Source organism: Panthera pardus, unplaced genomic scaffold (genome assembly GCF_024362965.1).
Source record: "Panthera pardus isolate Hobbes unplaced genomic scaffold, ASM2436296v1 HiC_scaffold_21, whole genome shotgun sequence".
NCBI lineage: Eukaryota > Metazoa > Chordata > Mammalia > Carnivora > Felidae > Panthera > Panthera pardus.
Genome location: NW_026526777.1, coordinates 39,744,196 through 39,767,985, shown reverse-complemented (window position 1 = coordinate 39,767,985; position 23,790 = coordinate 39,744,196). Strand labels below are relative to the sequence as shown.

Sequence of the window (23,790 nt, the reverse complement as noted above, 5' to 3'; positions counted from 1 at the left end):
CACTCACAGCTCAAGGGAAGCATCTCTCAGCTCTGCTTCTCCCGCTCCGAACCCAGAGGGATTTGATCTTTAATTCACTGGAGGAGTGCACCGGTAACAACGACCTGTGTACCTACTATGTGCCTGGCACTGTGATCTTCTCTCACAGGATGGACTCCAGGAATCACCAGGATCCCTGATGGAGGAAGCACCTTCTGTGCTGGGTGACCCCGCTTTGCTCCTGCCACTCCAGACACCCACACCGCTTCAGACTCCGAGCCACAGCGAGGCTCAGAAGATCAAGGGACCAGTCACAGCAGCCTTTTTAACTTTGGGAAAACCCAATGCTCACTTCACTCAAACGTTGCAAAGTGGTGCCATGACCCTTTAGCTCTTGACTCACCAATTCAAAGAGCCACATCACATACAGCCCTTAAGCTGCCCACGGCATGATTCTGCGTCTAGTGCCTTTCCAGGTCCCCCCAAGCGGAAGACAGTTCTGGCAGGGAGTCTGGGCAAGATTACTATAATATTTAGCCTTTGTCCCTTCTTTTGCTATGTCTTATCGTAGAATAAGGCACACAAGTCTGGGAGACTGGGGACTCCAGTGTATGTTGGACTTGAGACCTGTATTCAAAATGTACCTGCAGGACCCCAGGTCAGCATAATCTAACCCAAGAACCTCCATTTCAAAGATGAAGAAACTGAGGTTCAAAGAAAGTAAAGCAGGGTCCATTCTTCAGAGACAAGTGGAAGGTTGGGTACAAACTTACTTCAACGCCATGCTTCCTGTCTCTGGAATTTTACTGAGCACCTAACTAGTAGCAAATGGGCAGAACTGAAGAGAGGAGATTTCATTCCCCTAGCTAGAGGTGAGACTACGTGTACACAACCACGCTACCTCTCTGAGGATTAGTTTTCTCGTCTGTAAAAGGGAGACAGTGTGTTGGACGGGTGATTTCTCATGTACCTTTCAGGTCTGAAACTGTCACAGGGCTTGAGATAGAATTATGTGTCGCGGTGTATGAATACGTATGTATGTGTACATACGTGAGTATATGTATACACATGACATGCTACAATTAAATATCATTTCCAACCACACATTTTGCCTAATGCCCTCAGAGACCATGTTTTCAAAATCCCAAACCAAGATCAGGCACGTCCCATCAGTGCAGCCCTTCAGAATCTCGGGGCGTGCTCAGCACCCCCTCTGGCTTCTCTCCAAACACAAGCGTTGAGTGAGAAGGAAGAGGAGAGGCCGCGTACTGTACAAGAAATGTTCAGTGTCATTACGTTCCCGGGAGGAAACGGCCAAGTGTGCGGCAGGGCTGGGTTGTGGGGGACAGAACACACCGCAGGAAGCACAAGTTAAAGGGGACAGACTGGCTGCTCGAACTCGGGGCCGGGCCGGCAATGCACCAAGAGCGCAGCGCGTGCCCGTGTTTGGAACAAGCCTGGCTCCGAGCCCACGTCTGAGGCCAGGACCCTGCACTCCCGCGCGCGCAACTCGCGCAACTCGGAAAAATGGGCCGTGCCGGGGGCGCGCGGCGGGCGCTTTGGCGGCTCGGTCCCAGCGCACGTGGCACGGCCGGCGCGGGCGGAAAGCGCGGCCGCCGCCCCAGCCGCCGGCGCTAGGACCCGGCGCGCCGTGCGCACTTCCTCCCGCCGCGGTCCGAGCCGCCGCCGCGGCGCCCCCGCCGCCCGCCCGGCCGCCCGCGCCGCCGCCCTACCTGGCGAAGCAGTACTCGCAGTGGTTGCCCCGCTCGTTGACCGTGAGCACGTAAGCGTAGGCCGGGCAGGAGAAGAGCAAGTCCCCCACGTGGAAGGGCCGCAGGGCCCGCAGCCCCCGGCCCTTGCCGGGGCTGCAGAAGCGCTCCAGGCCGCCGTCGCCCGCGGCCCTCATGCCGGCAGCGGGGCGGGGCTGGCGGGGCCGGCGCGGGGGGCACCCGGAGCGGCGGCTCCCCGCGAGCTGTTATTGGAGAAGCGTCACCCAGAGCCGCAGGGGGGGGTGGGGGGGCGGGGAGGGAAGCCGCCGGAGACGCGGCGGCGGCCACCGCTCCCCGGAAGGGACGCCGGCCCCGCCCGGCCCTCGCGCGCCCCCGGTGGGGGAGGAGGGGGACCGGACCGGCGGCCCCGCCCCGCTCGCCGGACCCTCGGCGGCCGCCCGGCACGCGCTCGGGACGCTTCCGGTGTGGCGGCGACCCGCGCCGCAGCCCGGGCGGCTCCTGGAAGCGGGGCGCGAGGCGTGTGCGTCTCCGCGGGCAGAGCGGACGCCGTCCCCTCTCCCGTGGGCGGTTGGGGTCGCCGCGGGTGGCGAGGTCCCAAGGCCTCCTCGGACAGTCAGCCTGGCCCACACGGTGACCAGCCCTTGGCATAAAGAAGGGGACAAAGGTGTTTTCTCAACCTTACGTAGTCTGTCCTTGTCAGAGACCCTATTAAGGAGTGATCCGGGAACACCGAAGAGAAACCACCGAGGAAGAGTGTGATGTGCTGAGGGCTAAAGGGTGTTTGCCCAAGGTTAAAGGCTTTTAAACCTCGTGAGGCTCTGAACCTTCCAGGGAGTCTCTTGAGTGTTCAGTGTGAACGTTTGCCCCTCTAGTGGAAGTTAATTACAGGAACAGGAGAGGAAATGCGCCTGTCAGCAGGGCTCACTGAGTCTCTGCATTCAAGACTTTCTCTTTGCAGAGAAAGCAGGAGACAACCTTGCCTTCAAGGAACTTAGACTCTTTTGGGGGTCCAAAAGCCATGCTGTGGCCAGAACACTAGGCTAGAATTTGCAGCAGTTTTAATCGCTTCGACCACTCACTATCATCTTAGAAAAGTCGGTTTGGTTACCAATCCCAGAGAGGATTTGAAACATGCAAAGCTCATTGAACAGTACTTGGCACATAAGTCCTATACACATGCATGCTATTGGTATTACTCCTATGACAAAGGAGGATATAGTCTGTTCCACAAAGGGTTAAGGAAGGACTGAAATTGATGTGCATGCGGTAAAAACTCTTGAAAGTGCGAAGGGAGAATTTAGCAGAAAACACTAATACTAAATACTCAAGTTTGATCTCAAATTATGTTACATGTGTGAGTTCAGGATTAGTTTAGCAAAGGGAAAGATAAATACGATTTGGAATATGCCATAAGATCAAGAGAATTTTTAACCCCTTAACAAAATTCCTAAAAAAAGGAATAAGCCTCTAGTCCTCCTGTAAAGAAAAATACATTATGGACGCTATTTCATTTATGCATTTGAAGAAGCATTCACTGAGTAGCCACCAGGATAGAAAGATGGACAAAATGTAGGCCTGAGTCTTTGCACTTGACACATTCACAACCCAATGACAATGACTGTTAGTATAATGGGCCAATTGTGCTAAGTGCATCAAACACATTATCACATTTATTCCATAACTGCAACAGCCCAATGAGTTAGGCATTAAGTCCCCCCTTTCCACAATTAGGAAACTAAGAATCATTTCCAAGGCCACACAGTAAGTGGCAGAATTTGGTTTCAAACTCAAGTAAGTCCGAATGTGAGACCCATGCTCTTAACCCAAATGTCCCTCTGCATACAAATATAGCTCACCAAGGAGTCTTGTTATGGCGGCTTGTGCGCAGTATCCTGTGAGAACACAAGCAGTGAGTGACAAGCTCAGCCTGAGAAATGGGGGTTGACTCGGGGCCTGGGCCACATGCAAGGAACGCTTAAGCCTAAAAGGATGAATGAAACTTTACTAGCAAAGGAGCAGAGACGTTTTCTGGGCAGAGAGAAATGCACACAAGGACAGAGGGACTTGAAAGAACAGAATGTGTGTTGGGGCCCTGGGAGTGGTTCTGGGTGGAACACAAGTTCCCAAGGGGAAGGCAGGAGGGGAGTCAGGAACAGGGGAAGGATGTCTTCTTGAGAGGTGAGTTTTGTTGACGTGCTGTGGAAAACGCAGAAAAATGTTTAAGCAGAGGGGTGCCAAGATCAGTCCAGCGTTTAGACTAGTTTTACTGGCACCTTGCAGATAGGCTATGAGAGGAGAGGACTAAACATAGGTCCACCATTTAAGGGAGCATTGATAGTATTTTAAACAGTTTTATTTTTTTAAGTTTATTTATTCTGAAGGAGAAAACAAGTGCGGCAGGGGCAGAGAGAGAGGGAGAGGAAGAATCCCAGGCAAGCTGTGCACCGTCAGCACAGAGCCGGACGAGGGGCTCGAACTCACAAACCATGAGATCATAACCAAGCGGAAACCAAGAGTCAGACACTTAACCAAATGAGCCCCCAGGCACCCGGCATTTACAGTATTTTAAATGAAAGGCAATGAAAGCCAGAATCAAGGCATAGTATTAAGGAGAGGGGCAAAGGTGCAGAGGGTAATTGTAGTTTCTTGCTTAGTATGTGGCATTTTGGCAGGCAGATAACAGTGTGTTGGCTTTCTGTCTCTAGCCTGATCAGTCTTACAGGCTCAAGGCAGGAACCATAAATATCCTAGAATTTGGGGCCTGGAAGAGGCATTTTCTTACAAATGATGAAGATGAGGCCCTGTGAAGACAAATAGTCTGCCTAATAACCCAGTGGCAGAGTGGGCATGAGATTTCACAACATAATCATTCGGCAGTTAAGTATTTATTACATGCTTACTCTATAAGTATGGAGTACTTATGGATAAGTTTTTGGGCTCTCCAGGTTTTTTAACATTATGATGCTCACTGGGTTCCAGCAATAGCGAGAAGGGCTGGCGACGTAATGATAACAGAAACTGACTTGTTCTCTGCCCTCACAGAGCTTTGTACCGTCTGGTGGAAGGAGAAGACAGCAATCAGATAATCACACAAACAAATACAGTCGGTGGTCTTAAGTGCTACACCAGCGCTTGGGGGATTTGACCCAATCTGGTAAAGCTTTTCAGAGAGAGTAATGCTTGAGCTACAATCCAAAGGATGGATAGAACTTAAGAGGAGGAAGAAGGACATGCATTCTAAGCAGAGGGAACAGCGTGTGCAAAGTTCCAATTGGCAGGAGGAAGTATGATCCATAGGAAAGACAGAGTGGAACAGAGCTAGAAGGAGAGTGTTGTTGGAGATGATTTTAGGAGGCAAATTGGTCTTGTTGGCCAGGCTACAGGAGTCTACTCTGACCAGTAAAAGCTCTGACGGTTTCCAGACCACTCTGTTAAAGGAGCTTTATGCCAGTCACAGTACTTAAATCAATTCTGACAATTATGTTTTATTACAGATGGGTGTTACATGTACATGAAAGAATTTTTTCCAAACCTTAGGAGTTCTGATTACATGCCTTCTTAGGCAAATCGTGGATAAGTTTTTGGGCCCTCCAGTTTTTTTTAACATTCTGATCCTGTGGGGCTCCCGCCAACACAAAGATGAAAAAGGCTGGCATAAAAGTAAATAAACAATGACAATACAGTAAATAATTTATTGTTTTAAGGATTAATTGTACGAAGTAACCTACTTTTTGCTTCTTTTATTGCAAGTGACTTTTTTTTTCTTTCATGGGGAAAGATTTCCAATGACTGAGAAAAACAATAGCCTGGCTACTGAGCTGTCTTTCCAGGTGAGCAGTGGCTGGAACAGACTTATTCTTGTGGGTGAAGGTGACTGTGATTTAGGAACACTGGAAAAGAAACCGCCTCACTTCAGAAAAATGCCTGTGCTGAACTCAAGTGACTCAAGATGGGGCAATGGTCAGTTAAGCAATGGTCATGAATCTAGGAGCTTAAATTAACGAGGAAAACTGTGTTTAAATAAACGGCCAGGCAATGGCAACAAACCAGGCGGGCAGCCTGATGACCGCACTCTTAGTGCAGCTCATACTTGTCAGTCTGGCACTCTGCGTGCTCAGATTCCGTGCAAGTCGCCTTCCAGCTGCCAGGGCCCCTTCACCTTTTACCCTCCCCTCCGCCCCTTAGCTCAGAAGGAACAGGGTTGGAATGGAGTTTTTGGTTCCTTCGCCTCACTGTAGCTCAGAGGAAATGATCCAAGGACAAAGGCCCCGTTTGCTTAATTTCCCTAACCTAGAAGCTGATCCAATTCATGAGTAAAATATCTTTCCAACCACAGATTAGCACATGAAAGAAATAGCTCTGGCCTAGGGAAATAAAGCGTTAGCAAAGAAGGAATACCAAGGAACATGGACAGTGGGCCTTCACCCTGTACCGCCGTACCTATACGTGTATTTCACTTACTGATTGCACGCTATGTGCTTGCACTGTGATGGAGCCTTGTCATACAAAGGGAACAACACTGACATCCGCATAATTATTGTAGGAGCCGAGTCATGGCATCCAAAGATAATTCTATCCTGATCCCTAGAGCCTGTGTTACCTTATATAGGATAAAAGCATCTCGTGGAATATACTAAATTGTTAAATGGAGGATCTTGAGATGACAAGATTAGGCTGGATTATCTAGGTGAGCCCTCCATGCCATCATAAGTGTCCTTCCAAGAGAGAGGCAGAGGAGATTTGACACAGACGGGAAGAAGCAGCAACGTTAGCGGGCAGGCAGGGACGGCAGTGATGTGGCCACGGTCTCAGGAATGCAGACAGCCACCAGAAGCTAGAAGATGCAAAGAACGGCTTTTTCCCTCTGAGCCTCCAGAAGGAGTGTGGTCCTGCTCACACCTGGCTTTCAGCCCAGTGATGCTGGTTTTCAGGACTCTAGCCTCCGGAACCATGACCCAATACATTTCTGTGGTTTTAAGCCATCTAGTTCATGGTAATTTGGTGCAGCTGCCATAGAAAATTCATGCAAGTTATAATACAATAAGAGGGGGGTTTTATTTAAGTAATATCTGTACCCCATATGGGGCTTAAACTCATGACCCCAAGATCAAGAGTTGCCTGTTCTTCCAAGTGAGTCAGCTGGGCCCCCCTCAATGAAAGTTTTAATAGAGTGAGGAACAAAGTACAGTAGAAAGGCTTTACAAAACACCTGACATTGTAGTTCCTTCTAGAAGGAAGACTAAAGGTTGACCGAAAGAAGGCCCCCAAAATAGGTTCAAGAACCGGAAGGTGTAAATTCACTGGAGCGGGAGAGACTTGACCATCTGGGCAAATATTTTTCTTTTCTTTCCTAACACTTTTATTTTTTTTAAGTAATCTCTACACCCAATGTCAGGCTCAAACTCCCAACCCTGAAACCAAGAGTCACAGGCTCTACTGACTGAGCCAGCCAAAGTGCCCCAAGTATTTTTCTTTTATTTAACATGAGATCATGACCTGAGCTGAAATCAAGAGTCACACTTAACTGACAGAGCCACCCAAGCCCCCGCCCCCTCCCCCCCCCCGCCAGGTGCACTTTTAAAATCTATTCCCATTTAATCCTCCTAATGACATTTTACAGAGGAGAATACTGAATCACTATAGTTAAATAACTTGTCCAAGTGAACAGTGGGGTTAGGACTCAAAGCCAGGCTACGTTGTGATGAGTCCATGGCGTGGACCAGTCCAGTACGCTACCCTTTTGGCCCAACTTACAGCCCCAGGTAGGAGGTATCGAGTGAAGCTGGGCCAGCAAGGTAAGCCCCATGATGTAGGGTTCCCTAAGGCCGTGAGCAAAGGAATTCGATGCGTGGTATGGGTACTAGAAAGCCAGAGAGAAACATGGCTGGCACGATCTGATTGTTGCTTTAGAAAGGTCATCTTCATGACTGAATGTAGGATGAGTTCTAGGGGGCTGAGGGCAGAGAGAGAGAGAAGTAAGGAGTCTGATGCAGTAGATAGTCCAGAGGAGAGACGTTGCTGGCATGAACAAGGACAGTGACCGTGGTGACGAAGAAGAGGGATATGGATTTGAAGAACTTTTAATTTAGTTACCAGGACTTCATGATTAGAGTGTAAAGGCAACGGAGAAGGGGGAGTATAAGCCATGGAAAAATAGGTCCCATGATGGCCAACATCACCTCAATCCAGGCCGTCAAGTGCCTTTCCTCCCCTCGTCTGTCTTGCGTGTGTTCCACAAACAAGATTTTGTTACTTCTTCGCTGTGTTTCTTGTTCAGTGTCCCTTCATTTCTATTTTTCTCTTAAGTTTATTTATTTATTTTGAGGGACGGAGAGGGACAGAGAGAGGGGGAGAGAGAATCCCAAGCAGGCTCCATGCTGCCAGTGCAGAGCATGATGTGGGGCTCAAACTCACAAACCGCGAGATCGTGACCTGAGCTGAAACCAAGAGTCTGATGCTCAACCAACTGAGCCACCCAGGTGCCTCCCATCGTTTTTATTTTTATGCCACTCAGTTCATATGGCTTCATGCCTGGATTGCTGCAATGACAGTAATATTTTGAGATAGCTAGAGATCAGCCAGCCAGCTGTGAGATATTTGCTTCCATACCCTCACCGTTCCTCCTATTCGGCCAATAGTCCTGACTTAGAGAAGAGCTGATATTGCAGAATACAAGGGAGAGGGCTCTTGGGATTCAGGAGCTGAGGGTCTCAGGAGACTCAAGCTCCAATCATAGCGATTCGCAGATTCATGACAATATAGAGCAAGGAGTCACTCTGCCCAGAGAAGATTCTCCCGGACAAGGGTAGGGAGGAGAACTGGAAGGAAAGCAAGAGGAAAGTTGGGGAGCTCTTCTGAGAAAAGAACATGCACCTTAGTTTCCTTCCAGGCTAAATGCTGGAGGAGTAGGGTAACATAACAAAAAACCCCTTAGCATTCAGGGGACTCAGCACAGAGATAACCTATGTGCTAGTCTCACGTAGACCCAAGATTGCCCTGTGTACCAGAAATGGGTGTGTGGGAGAAAGACTCTCCGAGGTCTCCCAATGGGAAGCTGGAGAGTGGGTTCCCATATCCCTAAGAGGGGACCTCACGTAGACAAGTGAGCCATCCAAGGGAACCACTGTGCATGAGACCAAGGGGGCTACCCAGCAGAGACCTGTGCGGATCAGATGTTCCACCCCTGGCCAAACACTCCATGCATTAGCACCATGGTGCCACCCAAACAAGGCAACCCCAGGATACAGAGTAGGGTCTCCCCCTCTTCTGTGTGCCTGACTTACTGTTGTCAAATGTCTTGTCTTAAAATAACTGCTTTCATAATGAGACTTTCTGTCGAAGAACTCCCAGCTGCTCTTTATTGTACATCTCAACAAAGTCAAGCTCTTCTTTCTGGCTTTAAAAAACCAACCTCTGGCATGCCTGGGTGGCTCAGTGGTTCAGCCTCCCACTTCAGCTCAGATCATGATCTCACAGTCCGTGAGTTCAAGCCCCACGTCGGCCTCTGTGCTGACAGCCTGGAGCTTGCTTCATGTTCTGTGTCTGCCTCTCTCTCTCTGCCACTCCCCTGCTCGCATTCTGTCTCTCAAAAATAAAATAAAAACATTAAAAAAAATTACATAAATAAAGAATCCAGACATTCAAAAGCACCCATGTTGCAACAATGCTCGCAAGTGACAGTGCTGTGTTATCTCGCTGGCAAACAAAAGTGTAGACCCAGAAATAAACCTCTGCTTCCAGGCTGAAGTGCAGCAAGAGCATTCCTAACGCATTGTTTACAGTCCCAACACCAGCATCTCAGCTACACTGCAGCATTTCTGCTAGAGGCAGAGTTATCCCAGAAGAAGAAACTATTAATATCAGTGGGAGGAGTAACCAAGTCAGAGAAAAGTACATAAATATTTCAGAGTGAGATTGATCAATTCTTAAACTACCAGCCGTATTTTCTTGTACTTGAGGGGAGAGGAAGGAAGGAAGGAAGGAAGGAAGGAAGGAAGGAAGGAAGGGAGGGAGGAAGAGCTTAAGCTGGCTTTGTCCTCATGATTCAGAAATATAATAGTTCTAACTAGATACTAAAAATTGAATAAAGAGACAACAAAGGTCCAGTAAGGGGAAAGGCCCCCTTACTGACGGATTTGGTTCTCATCTAGACTTGTAAGCTCTGTTCTTTACCTCTGGAACACCACATTTTTCACCCATTTAAAAAAAAAAAAACAGGACTAAATGTAAAAAAGTTTAGCTTGTATATTTCTATTTTTATTGAGAACTGTTAACTTGTTTTGGGGGAGGCAGTGTCATCTAGTTGACGGAACGAGGCGGGGTGGGTATAGAATTTGACCGTTGTTACCAATCCGCTGATGACCTTTAGCAACTCACCCACTGATTTTATGTGAGGGCAGAGGAGTTTCACAAAAAGAAGAGATAAAGTGTGATATTTAAAGCCTTAAAGCTTTAGTCTACCTCTTTTATAGCTTTAATTTTTACAAAGAATTTGAATATATCAGTATAGCTTATTTCTTTTTTAAGGCGGAAGAAAAATACAAGGGGAAAAAGAGTCCATAGTATGAACTGAAGAACAATCCATGCAAAAGCTGAAAATTGTCAACTGTTAGCATCTTAACTTTGAGTTATCCCAACACTTAAAAAAAATCTTTGGTTTGGTTTTCTTTCCTAATAAGGATTACTAGTGACATTAACCATTTATTATTTGGGAGGTCTTGAAAATTTAAGGTAAATACGATCTATTTTCTTTAGCTGGGAAACAAATTGCTTGATACCAAACGAATTTACACAACAGTATCATTAAAGACAGAGACTTTAAAGAGACAAATAATATATTGAACTATTTCAGAAAGTACACACAGGACAAACACATATTTTATCTGAATATACTATAATGGCTACTTTTTAAGAAATTTTAAACATTCTGCCATTTATTTCACTGACATATTTTTGATAGTGGCTGATGAAATTTTCATTTTTTGCACGTGTTGCTTCCTGGGTTTCCTTCATCACAAGCTATAGCTTTGTCTTTTCTTTTTTTTTAATTTTATTTTTTTATTTTTTAAAATTTACATCCAAATTAGTTAGCATACAGTGCAACAATGATTTCAGGAGTAGATGCCTTAGTGCCCCTTACCCATTTAGCCCATTCCCCCTCCCACAACCCCTCCAGTAACCCTCTGTTTGTTCTCCATTTTTATGAATCTCTTATGTTTTGTCCCCCTCCCTGTTTTTATATTATTTTTGTTTCCCTTCCCTAATGTTCATCTGTTTTGTCTCTAAAAGTCCTCATATGAGTGAAGTCATATGATTTTTGTCTTTCTCTGACTAATTTCGCTTAACATAATACCCTCCAGTTCCATCCATGTAGTTGCAAATGGCAAGATTTCATTCTTTCTCATTGCCGAGTAATACTCCAGTGTGTGTGTGTGTGTGTGTGTGTGTGTGTGTGTGTGTGTGTGTGTGTATGCCACATCCATTCATCCATTGATGGACATTTGGGCTCTTTCCATACTTTGGCTATTGTCGATAGTGCTGCTATAAACATGGGGGGGCATGTGTGCCTTCAAAACAGCACACCTGTATCCCATGGATAAATGCCTAGTAGTGCAATTGCTGGGTCGTAGGGTAGTTCTATTTTCAATTTTTTGAGGAACCTCCGTATTGTTTTCCAGAGTGGCCGCACCAGCTTGCATTCCCACCAACAATGCAAAAGAGATCCTCTTTCTCCGGATCCTCACCAACAGCTGTAGTTGCCTGAGTTGTTCATGTTTGCCATTCTGACAGGTGTAAGCTGGTATCTCACTATGATTTTGGTTTGTATTTCCCTGATGATTAGTGATGAGCATTTTTTCACGTGTCAGTTGGCCATCTGGATGCCTTCTTTGGAGAAGGGTCTATTCATGTCTTTTGCCCATTTCTTCACTGGATTATTTGTTTTTTGGGTGTTGAATTTGATAAGTTCTTTATTGATTTTGGATACTAACTCTTTATCTGATATGTCATTTGCAAATATCTTCTCCCATTCCTTCAGATGCCTTTTAGTTTTGCTTATTGTTTCCTTCACTGTTTCCTTCACAGAAGCTTTTTATTTTGATGAGGTCCCAGTAATTCATTTTTGCTTTTGTTTCCCTTGCCTCCGGAGATGTGTTGAGTAAGCAGTTGCTGTGGCCAAGATCAAAGAGGTTTTTGCCTGCTTTCTCCTTGAGGATTTTGATGGCTTCCTGTCTTACATTGAGGTCTTTCATCCATTTTGAGTTTATTTTTGTGTATGGTGTAAGAAAATGATCCAGATACATTCTTCTGCATGTCGACGTCCAGTTTTCCCAGCACCACTTGCTGAAGAGACTGTCTTTATTCCATTGGATATTCTTTCCTGCTTTGTCAAAGATTAGTTGGCCATACGTTTGTGAGTCCATTTCTGGGTACTGTATTCTGTTCCATTGATCTGAGTGTCTGTTCTTGTGCCAGTACCATACTGTCTGGATGATTACAGCTTCGTAGTATAGCTTGAAGTCTGGGATTGTGATGCCTCCTGCTTTGGTTTTCTTTTTCAAGATTGCTTTGGCTATTCAGGGTCTTTTCTGGTTCCATACAAATTTTAGGATTATTTGTTCTAGCTCTGTGAAGAATGCTGGTGTTACTTTGATAGGGATTGCATTGAATATGTAGATTGCTTTGGGTAGTATTGACATTTTAACAATATTTGTTCTTCCTATCCAGGAGCATGGAATCTTTTTCCATTTTTCGGTGTCTTCTTCAATTTCTTTCATAAGCTTTCTATAGTTTTCAGTGTATAGATTTTTCACCTCTTTGATTAGATTTATTCCTAGGTATTTTACGGTTTTTTGTGCAACTGTAAATGGGATCGATTCCTTGATTTCTCTTTCTGTCACTTCATTGTTGGTGATAGGAATGCAACTGATTTCTGTGCATTGATTTTATATCCTGAAACTTTGCTGAATTCATGAATCAATTCTAGCAGTTTGTTTGGTGGAATCTTTTGGGTTTTCTATATAGAGTATCATGTCATCTGCGAAGAGTGAAAGCTTGACCTCCTCCTGGCCGATTTGGATGCCTTTTATTTCTTTGTGTTGTCTGATTGCAGAGGCTAAGACTTCCAATACTATGTTGAATAACAGTGGCGAGAGCGGACATCCCTGTCTTGTTCCTGACCTTAGGGGGAAAGCTGTCAGTTTTTCCCCACTGAGGATGATATTAGCGTTGGGTCGTTCATCTATGGCTCTTATGATCTCAAGGTATGCTCCCTCTATCCCTACTTTCTTGAGGGTTTTTATCAAGAAAGGATGCTGTATTTTGTCAAATGCTTTCTCTGCATCTATTGAGAGGATCATATGGTTCTTGTCCTTTCTTTTATTGATGTGATGAATCGTGTTAATTGTTTGGTGGATATTGAACCAGCCCTGCATCCCAGGTATAAATCCTGCTTGGTCGTGGTGAATAATTTTTTAATGTATTGTTGGATCCGTTTGGCTAATATCTTGTTGAGGATTTTTGCATCCATGTTCATTAGGGAAATTGGTCTATAGTTCTCCTTTTTAGTGGGGTCTCTGTCTGGTTTTGGAATCAAGGTAATGCTGACTTCATAGAAAGAGTTTGGAAGTTTTCCTTCCATTTCAATTTTTTGGAACAGTTTCAAGACAATAGGTGTTAATTCTTCCTTAAATGCTTGGTAGAATTCCCCTGGAAAGCCATCTGGCCCTGCACTCTTGTTTTTTGGCAGATTTTTTATTACTAATTCGATTTCCTTACTGGTTATGGGTCTGTTCAAATTTTCTATTTCTTCCTGTTTCAGTTTTGGTAGTGTATATGTTTCTAGGAATTTGTCCATTTCTTCCAGATTACCCATTTTATTGGCATATAATTGCTCATAATATTCTCTTATTATTGTTTTTATTTCTGTTGTACTGGTTGTGATCTCTCCTCTTTCATTCTTGATTTTATTTATTTGGGTCCTTTACTTTTTCTTTTGATCAAACTGGCTAGTGGTTTATCAATTTTGTTAATTCTTTTAGAGAACCAGCTTCTGGTTTTATTGATTTGTTTTGTTTTGTTTTGTTTTGTTTCGATAGCATTAATTTCTGCTCTAATGTTTATTATTTCCTGTCTTCTGCTGGTTTGGGGTTTTATTTGCTGTTCTTTTTCCAGCTCTTTAAGGCGTAAGGTTAGGTTGTGTATCTGAGATCTTTCTTCCTTCTTTAGGAAGGCCTGGATTGCTATATACTTTACTCTTATGGCCACATTTGCTGCATCCCAGAGGGTTTGGGTTGTGGTGTTATCATTTTTATTGGTTTCCATATACTTTTTAATTTCCTCTTTAACTTCTTGTTAGCCCATTCATTCTTTATTAGGATGTTCTTCAGTCTCCAAGTATTTGTTACCTTTCCAAATTTTTCCCTGTGGTTGATTTCAAGTTTCATAGCATTGTGGTCTGAGAATATGCACGGTATGATCTCAATCTTTTTGTACTTACTTAGGGCTGATTTGTGTCCCAGTATATGGTCTATTCTGGAGAATGTTCCATGTGCACTGGAGAAGAATGTATATTCTGCTTCTTTAGGGTAAAATGGTCTGAATATATCTCTTAAGTCCATCTGGTCCAGTGTGTCATTCAGAGCCATTGTTTCCTTGTTGATTTTTTGATTAGATGATCTGTCCATTGCTGTGAGTGGGGTGTTGAAGTCTCCTACTATTATGGTATTACTATCGATGAGTTTCTTTATGTTTGTGATTAATTGATTTATATATTTGGGTGCTGTCACATTCGGTGCATGAATGTTTACAATTGTTAGGTCTTCTTGGTGGATAGACCCCTTGATTATGATATAATGCCCTTCTGCATCTCTTGATACAGTCTTTATTTTAAAGTCTAGATTGTCTGATATAAGTATGGCTATTCCGGCTTTCTTTTGTTGTCCATTAGCATGATAGATGGTTCTCCATCCCCTTATTTTCAATCTGAAGGTGTCTTTAGGTCTAAAGTGGGTCTCTTGTAAACAGCATATAGATGGATCTTGTTTTCTTATCCATTCTGTTACCCTGTGTCTTTTTTTTTTTTTTTTTAATGTTTATTTATTTTTGAGACAGAGACGGAGCGTGAGCAGGGGAGGGGCAGAGAGAGAGGCAGACACAGAATCCGAAGCAGGATCCAGACTCTGAGCCGTCAGCACAGAGCCCGACGCGGGGCTCGAACCCACGAACTGTGAGATCATGACCTGAGCTGAAGTCGGATGCTTAACCGACAGAGCCACCCAGGCGCCCCTATTACCCTGTGTCTTTTGATTGGAGCATTGATTCCATTGACGTTTAGAGTGAGTACTGAAAGATATGAATTTATTGTCATTATGATGCTTGTAGAGTTGGAGTTTCCAGTGGTATTCTCTGGTCCTTTCTAATCTTTGTTGCTTATGGTATTTATATATATACCATTATTTATATATATGCTTATGGTGTGTGTGTGTATATATATATATATACATATATATATATATATATATGTATATATATATATATTCATCTTTTCTCCCCTCAGAGAGTCCTTGCAGGGCTGGTTTAGTGATCACAAACTCCTTTAATTTTTGTTTGTCTGGGAAACTTTTTTATCTCTCCTTCTATTTTGAAGGACAGCCTTGCTGGATAAAGAATTCTTGGCTGCATATTTTTCTGATTCAGCACATTGAATATATCCTGCCACTCCTTTCTGGCCTGCCAAGTTTCTGTGGATAGGTCTGCTCCAAACCTGATCTGTCTTCCCTTGTAGGTTAGGGACTTTTTTCCCCTTGCTGCTTTCATGATTCTCTCCTTGCCGGAGTATTTTGTGAATTTGACTATGATATGCCTTGTTGATGGTTGGTTTTTGTGGAATCTAATGGGGGTCCTCTGTGCTTCCTGGATTTTGATGTCTGTGTATTTTCCCAGGTTAGGAAAGTTTTCTGCGATGATTTGCTCACATAGCCCTTCTACCCCTTTTTTCTCTCTCTTCATCTTCTGGGACCCCTATGATTCTGATGTTGTTCCTTTTTAATGAGTCACTGATTTCTCTAGTTCTTAAATCGTGCTCTTTTGCCATAATCCTCCTCTTTTTTTCTGCTTCATTATTCTCTATAAGTTTGTCCTCTATATCGCTGATTCTCTGTTCTGCCTCATCCATCCTTGCTGCCGCTGCATCCATCTGTGATTGCAGCTCAGTTATAGCATTTTTAATTTCATTCTGGCTATTTTTTTACTTCTTTTATCTCTGCAGAAAGGGACTCTAATCTATTTTCGACTCCGGCTAGTATTCTTATTATCGTGATTCTAAATTCTGGTTCAGACATTTTGCTTGTATCTGTGTTGGTTAAATCCCTGGCTGTCATTTCTTAGTGCTCTTTCTTTTGGGGTTAATTCCTTCACTTTGTCATTTTGAAGGAAGAAAAGGAATTAAAGAGATAGAAAAATTAAAATTAAAAAATTAAAATTAAAGAAATATCAAATTAAAAATTAAACACACACACACACACACACACACACAAATGAAATAGATGCTAGATCCTAGGTGTGTTTTTGTCTGAGTGTCGAAAGTGGTTTGACAGATTAGAGAAAAAAAAGGGGGCGGGGAAAAAAGGAAATCATTTGAGAATTTGAAAAAATGAGTACACTGAAGTAGACTAAAATGAGATGATGGAGGTAAAATAGAACTTGAAAAAATATACATAAAAGTAAAGAATATAGTAGAAAAAAATTAAGGAAAAATATTTTTAATAAAAATTGAAAATAAATACGAATTTCTTCTTTTTCTGTATTCAAGAAAAAAGAAAGAAAAAAGAGAAAAAGGATAAAAAAAAGAAATCATTTGAAAATTTGACAAAGTGAATACACTGTAGTAGACTAAAATAAAATGATGGAAGTAAAATGGAATTTGAAAAAAGTTACATAAAAGCAAAAAATATAGTAAAAAATGAAATAAAAATATTTTTAATAGAAATTGAAAGTAAAAATGAAGTTTTTCTCTTTCTGCATTCAAGAAAAAGAAAAGAAATGAAAAAGAGAAAAAAGAAAAAGAAAAAAAGGAAATTGTTTGAAAATTTGAAAAGATGAATACACTGAAGTAAACTAAAATAAAATGATGGAAGTAAAATAGAATTTGAAAAAATTTACACAAAAGTGAAAACTAGAGTAATAAAACTTAAAGAAAATTATTTTTAATAAAAATTGAAAATAAAAATGAATTTTTTTCTTTCTGTATTTGAGAAAAAGAAAAGTGTAAAAGAGAAAAAGAAAAAAGAGAAAATTGAATAGATGAACCTGCTAATAGATTGAAGTAGGAGTGAAATTACTTCGTTTTCCACTAGAAGTCAGTCTATGTAGCACTTTATCGTCCATAAACTAAGCTGACGGTGAGACTTGTGTTCTTGAAGAGTGAAGTTAGCCCAGTTGGGCGGGGCTCAGTGTAACAGCTCCACTCTCCACTAGATGGCGCTGCCAGCCTACTGGGGTGGATTGTTGCGGTGCTCGTAGGTGCATATGCGCATGTGCGGAAGCGGTGAAAGTGGCGCCACCCAGCTACCCAGTCTGTTCTCCCGGATCAGCAATCACGCATCTGTCCTCTGTCTTCAGCTTTCCTCCACTCCCAGCTCTTTCACTCTCCATGACCAGGCCCCAGGTAGCACCTCTCTCCCGAGTTCCATCTCAGATGTGGCTGTTTTCCCCGTCCCCTTACTTCTGAAAGACTGCAGCTTTGACCCGTTCCACCCCTCTGCGGGAGGGTCTCATGGAGCAATGGCCAAATGAGCAATGATCAAATGTTGGCTGCACCCAGGAACGCTTGCTGGACCCTGCTGCTGCCGGTGCCCCGAGACTGTGACCAGGTGCCAGCCCGCCCCAGAAGAAGTTCACGAGATAGTGTAGCAGCAGTTTTCAGGGATTCTGGAAAATCACAACACACAGCTGGCACCAGGCTTCACCCTTAAGGACCTTGCCCCAGCACCCGCGAATGTGGCTGCCTCAGGGGTCTGCTGGGACCAGGTGGCTTCAACAGTCTCTACCAAATGTCCTTCCAGCAGTGGAACCGCTTCTCCCTGTGTGGCCCGAGAACCTCCGGACCTCACTCTGCTCCTGGGCATTCGCCCTTCCCACCAGAGCACCTCCAGGTATCGAGCTGCAGAGTTGCAGCCTTTGTGCTCCCCTTGTTTACAGTCTTAATGGAATTTAAACCCTCTCCTTTCTCCTTTCTCCCTTTTTAGTTTAGTCCCTGTGGCCATTTCCAATTTTCCACTTTCTCTCCGGCTGCTTTTGGGGAGGGGTGCTTTTCCCGTATTCTCCCCCCCTCCCCAGTCTCCATCCTCTCTCCGCCCGCAAAAGCGGTTCCCTATCCTCAGCAGCTTCTCGGTCCCCAAATTCATCTCTCTGCACCGCGTACCTGCTGAATTCTGTGGTTCAGGTTGTGCAGTTGGTTGTGTTAATCCTCCAATCAGTTTTCTAGGTGTGTAGGATGGTTTAGTGTTGGTCTGGCTGTATTTCATGGATGCGAGACACACAAAAAACTTACATGCTGTTCCGCCATCTTGGCTCCTCCTGTCTTTTCTCACCTTTAGGATTTTGTAGATGAAAATCGGAGAAATTGAAAACTGAAAAAAAAAAGAATAGATGAAGTGGAGTAAATCGAAGTGATTAAAAGTAGTTCTTGGGGTCAAAGGACAAACAAACAAAAGGGCTTGTGCATCTTTTTATTGTTCATTCACTGATTTAACACTGTAAACCACCCTCTGGGGTACTACAGAGGAGCCAAAGTAGATGAGACCCACATCTCGAACTCCAGGGATTTAGTGTTGCAAAGAAGAAACATGACATACATTTAGGAAGCTAGAACTCTCCAGGAGAATGGAAGCTCCATAAGGGCAAGGTATTTTGTCTCTTTGGCTCATTACTATAGCCTCAGGGAGTGTCTTGCACAAAGTAGGTACTCAAGAAATAGTGGTCGGATGAATGGATAAAACACAGTAGAGTGTTGAGCCATTTAAGAACTGTAAAAAAAAAAAAAAGTGAAATTGGTAAGAGGAGGAGCAGGTAACTTCCAGCATCTTTGAAATTATGGACGTAACTTGTAGGTAAGTATGTTGACAGCCCATGAACAGAATCTCCTGTGTGTGCTGCTATTGTTTTTCAAATCCATCAACTGCTCTGTCAACCTCTTCGAGTAAGACCACGGACACAGCAAGTAATGAACATGTTACTTAAACATGCTGGGCCTTAGCAAAGTGAGGAAGTTAGACTACATGAGGGTTTGTGGGGGCAAATATGCAAGATCCTTTTAAATGTCAGAATGGTTAAATGTGTACACTACCCCATCAAACCTCTTATTTGATAGATATTCTACTGCCCAGAGTAGAAGACCCAAAGAGAAAATACTAAGGTGGTAAGAGTAGAGGTGCTTTGCCAATACGATGAAAATTGTGAAGATAAGACATGAACGACCGAATTTTAGGAAACAGTGGAAGGGAGAGGATCAAAGTCTTTTTGGTTTTACTGTCTTATTATTTAAATTAACTTCAACCAAAAGAATTGCCTTTTCCCAACCTAAACAACGTTGAGCCTAATTCATGTTCCTAAATCCTCTGAATGTTTCTCAATATCTTTCTGAATAGTTGACTAAAAATACCAGTTTGTTTTGGGGTGTTTTTGCAGGGACCTCTTTGCTAGGTGACTGTGACTTTTACAAAGGGGTGCTGCTGCCTGCCAAAGTTTGGCCAGTCTGCAGCAAAATAAGAGGAATCCAAACAATGCAAGATCTATATTTGTAAAGCCACACTGACTCATTTGAAAGGACTTTAAAGAAAAAAACAAACTTGAGATTAGAACCTTTATGGTTAGAATATTTTTTCTTCTTAAATGATGGAGACCAAAGATGGCATTCCTTTTGATGTTCTGGAGAAAATAAAAATTGTCATCCTCTGTGGATCCCACCACCTTTTAAATAAATTGTACTATTTTCTGAAATTTAAAGGCACAGATGTTAAGAACGGCATTAGAGTGTCATTGCAGAGACTAGTTGGTTTTATTCCTTAATGCAGATTGTAGAGTCTTCAAATAACCTTATTATGCTAAGTATTCAGAATCATGACACCTTGGTTTCCTTTATTTCTTGGTCTTAGACACTGATGCCTCTCAGCGTCATTTAATACACCAGACTACTATGGAACAAGAAACAGAAGGCTGCATGCAATTGAAACTATCATTTCTTTAAAGGCATCTAAAAAATTCATTTCTGGTCTTACCACAATTCATTATTTTTGGAAAAGAGACAAGAGATCTTTGATGACAGTGTTAATAACATTACTGTTTTAAACAAACATTTACCGATGTAGTTTTATGGAATCCCATAAATGACTTATTTATGTTACATAGAGTACTAAGGAAACAACTATGGAAAAACATTATAAGATCACTGATTTTATTGCTCTATAAGCAATGTATATTAACTTTTTGAAACTTCGAAAACACATATAAACCCAGAGATTACTAGTGTAAAGTTTTTATTGTAGTCATTCAACACCTTTCTTTAGGAACATAGAAATCTTTTACAATAAAAATTGGATTATATTGTACATGCTGTTTTATAACCTGCATTTTTCATCCTAAAAATATGTTGTAAATCTATTTCCATAGCATTAAATGTTTTTCTACATCATTTTAATGACTTCATACTGTGATATTTTATAATGTACTATCATCTAATTAACAAGTTCCTTGTTAGGTACTGTTTTTGTTGTTGTTGTTGTTGTTTTTCCCATTGTTGAAATGAACATCTTTGCTAAATTAAATCTTTTTTTACATTCTTGAGTAATTCATTGGGCTAGATTCTAAAAGTAGACTCGTCGGGTTAACTTATAAAACTTTTCATATATAGCATGGAACTGACATAAAAATGTGTGCTTATTTATTTGCTTAATTTATTACAATATTTACAGTCCATGAGGAAGATAGAAAAATAATCTCATTCATTGCATAACACTCCTTGCACTTCATTTAATTTCCAAAAAAACTCATTACAGCTAAAATGAGACTTCTTAGACTAAGTTGTCAAACTTTGACTAAAGGGATCCTGCAGATCATTTGGCTTAAAAGCTTTATGCTAGAGCTGAGGGAACTGAGCTGAAGTTATAACGTGTCCTGTTCACAGTTCAACCTAACAAGGAATGGAGCCAACTCAGTCCTGGATCCAGATGTTCTGTTTTCCTCCCAAGACCCTCGAGAGAAGAGCAAGTCGTTCTTCTTTAGATAGTCAGCACAGAATTGACATATCTCTGAGCTTTCTGGAATAGCTCTGCGGTCTTTCATTGTACCATAATTTCTTTCACTATCACCTAGTTGATGGACATGAGGATTGCCTGGAGTTATTAACTAGTTTAAACAAGGTGGCAATAAACAATCTTTTAAATAGCTGTTTAAATATGTCTAACAAATATAAATTGCTTTTCTTTTGGGAAATGTTACATGTTGTATTATTTCCTGGAGATTCACGATGCAAATTTATGGACTAAACAAATATTTATTGAACACCTACCAGCTGTGCTACATGCTGGGAGTAACATTAAAGGCTCTGAAAATTCTTACAGTAACAAAATCTTTTAAATTTTTAAAATTAAAAATTTCCCAACCTTTTTTTTTTTAAATCATAGCACCCTTCTCCACCCCCCCCCCCCCATTTAAAAAACTGAACATCTTGGGGCGCCTGGGTGGCTCAGTCTGTTAGGCGTCGGACTTTGGCTCAGGTCGTGATCTCACGGTTCCTGGGTTTGAGCCCCGCGTCAGGCTCTGTGCTGACAGCTCGGAGCCGGGAGCCTGCTTTGGATTCTGTGTGTCTCTCTCTCCCTGCCCCTCCCCCACTCATGCTGTGTGTGTGTCTCTCTCTCTCAAAAATAAATAAACATTAAAAAAATTAAAAAAAAAATAAAAAACTGAACATCTGCTAGTATTGTACTAGTCGTTTCTGGAGCAGAATTTGGAAAATGCTATCTGGTATCAGTCTTGTTGAAAACTACTAATTACCTAGTTGTTACTTTTGTAGGGACTCCAAAAAATCTTGGGAATTATTTCAAGGAAACATATGTTTTAGGCATTTCAGAAGACTGTATCTTTGATCTATGTTGCCAGATTAACTTCCAGGATGGGAAGTATTTGGATATGAATATTTTAGTGTGACAGTTTTACTTTATTTTATTTATTTAAAAAAATTTTAAGTTTATTTATTTTGACCGAGAGAGAGAGTAGGGGAGGGGCAGAGAGAGAGGGAGACAGAGAGAATCTCAGGCAGGCTTTGCACTGTCCGCACAGAGCATGATGCAGGGCTCAAATTCACAAACCATGAGATCATGACTTGAGCCAAAGTCAGATTCTTAACCAACAGAGCCCCGGGTGCCCCTACTTTATTTTATTTTTAAATTAGTGTTCATATAATTAGGACAAAAGGAAGACTCGAACATGAAAGGAGAATGTGGGATATAAAATAGTTTTGGCTCAGCAATGGGTTTATTCGGGGAGAAGGGTGAATTTGCATGGAGAAGAAACAGACTGAGGAGGAGTGAGACAGAGATGAAATTATTAACAGGAATTAAAACTGGAGGTTTCAAAGATTCTATAGCAAGATGGGAAAGAATTTAAAAATATTTGGTAGAAAAAGAAGGATACAAACTCCTATTCACAATATGTAAAAACCAGTTAGGAAAAAAAAAAACAACGGGTGGGGTGAGAATCCAACAAAATAATAGTGTTTGGGTTGGGGTGCTTTTTTCCCCCTCATCTCTAATTGTCGTTTTCATTTTTATTTTTAAAATATATGACAAAATTGAAAAGGAAAAAAATACTAAAGGATCAGACAAAATTAGAAGAGAGGCTTATGGAGGAGGAGGAAGGTAGTGGTTGAGTCGAACAAAGGCAACAAATAGATTAAAAGTGAATAAGGGTAGAAGAGAGAACATTCAATTTGTCCTGGAGGAGATCATTAATGACTCAAGTGCTGTGAAGTGGACAAAAGCCAGTCTGTAGTGGGGTCAGATGAGAGAACCAGACAAGAATAATTTTTTTTTAGGACCTAAGATCATAATAATTCACGTAGAGGTTCCCCCCAGCCACTGTTACTTTAGTTCAGGTTTTATCATGTTGGGATTTTGCCTATATCGGTTTTTTTCCAGGAGCTGATAAATGAAAACCTTAAAAAAAAGAAATCCTATGAGTAAGTTTCTTTGCCCTTATATTTGAACTGAATAATAAAGAAATGGTAAATTCTCTTTCAGAGCTGTGCTAGAAATGCTACCATATAGAAGTCTTAATAATATACTCTGTGCATGCCATTTAAAAACAGAAGAACTTGGTCGCCCAAGGTCATTTCAGATGCCTTTTTTCCTAAGTGATTTGTGTATATTTTATCCATAAAAGACAAATTATTATGAAAGGATATGAAATATAGGTTTAAGGAACTCAAAGAACAAAGTGCATTCTTTGCTCTTTGAATTTCTTAAAATTAAGTTCTTAAGACTCCTGCTGCTTACCTTCAAACAAGCAACCTTGAAACTACTCCATGAAACCCGGTGAAAGGACGAACCAAAGAGTTTTCACTTATAAAAAAATATAGCACATGGGAGAGAGGACGTTCAAGTCTTCCAGTATCCATACTTATTAACTAAATTGAATGCCTGTGGCGGGTCTCATGGGAGCACACAGTGGCAGCCTCTTTATATTACAACTCAGCCAGAAGCATTTATTCCCTTGTAATTAAGGCCAAGGGTGCAACCAGTGATGCGAATGGAAGCAATTATGTGGATTATTCCGCTCCCTCAACATTTCTCAAGAGTTTGTATGTTTGTGGCTTTATGTGAGTCTGAAGTCCCTGTATAGCCCCCCGGGTTATCCTTGGTTCTGCAGGCCCAACCTCAGGTAATAACCACAGCTAATATTTACGTAGCACTTATATGCTAGACGCTGTTCTAGGTGCTTTTGATATAATAGCTTTGTCCATTCTTTCAAAACTCTGGGGTGGGGGCCCGAGTGGGTGGGTGGGTGAAGTCCTAGTTCTCCAGAAGCA

General features: G+C 42.3%; 1 protein-coding gene and 1 long non-coding RNA gene across 6 annotated transcripts in view; one reads left to right on the top strand and one right to left on the bottom strand.

Moving 5' to 3' along the window:
* The window catches only part of SMYD2 (SET and MYND domain containing 2), a 50,361-nt gene extending 48,373 nt beyond the window's left edge, over positions 1-1,988 (bottom strand). The window contains exon 1 of the mRNA XM_019428394.2: positions 1,713-1,988. Within this exon, the coding sequence (XP_019283939.1) occupies positions 1,713-1,885 (173 nt within the window). The 5' untranslated portion in view covers positions 1,886-1,988. The remainder of the gene's footprint in view (positions 1-1,712) is intronic.
* Positions 1,349-20,553, top strand: LOC109254462 (uncharacterized). Of its 5 annotated transcripts, none has more exons than XR_008424631.1 (6): positions 1,349-1,762; positions 5,204-5,369; positions 5,460-5,539; positions 11,387-11,498; positions 14,820-15,043; positions 19,862-20,553. It is a non-coding gene; the product is annotated as an uncharacterized LOC109254462 (long non-coding RNA). The 5 variants fall into 5 exon arrangements; XR_008424630.1 differs by having other exon boundaries at positions 1,350-1,762; positions 5,488-5,539; XR_008424634.1 differs by lacking the exon at positions 5,204-5,369 and having other exon boundaries at positions 1,352-1,762; positions 5,488-5,539; positions 14,816-15,043.
* The last annotated feature ends 3,237 nt before the right edge of the window (positions 20,554-23,790 follow it).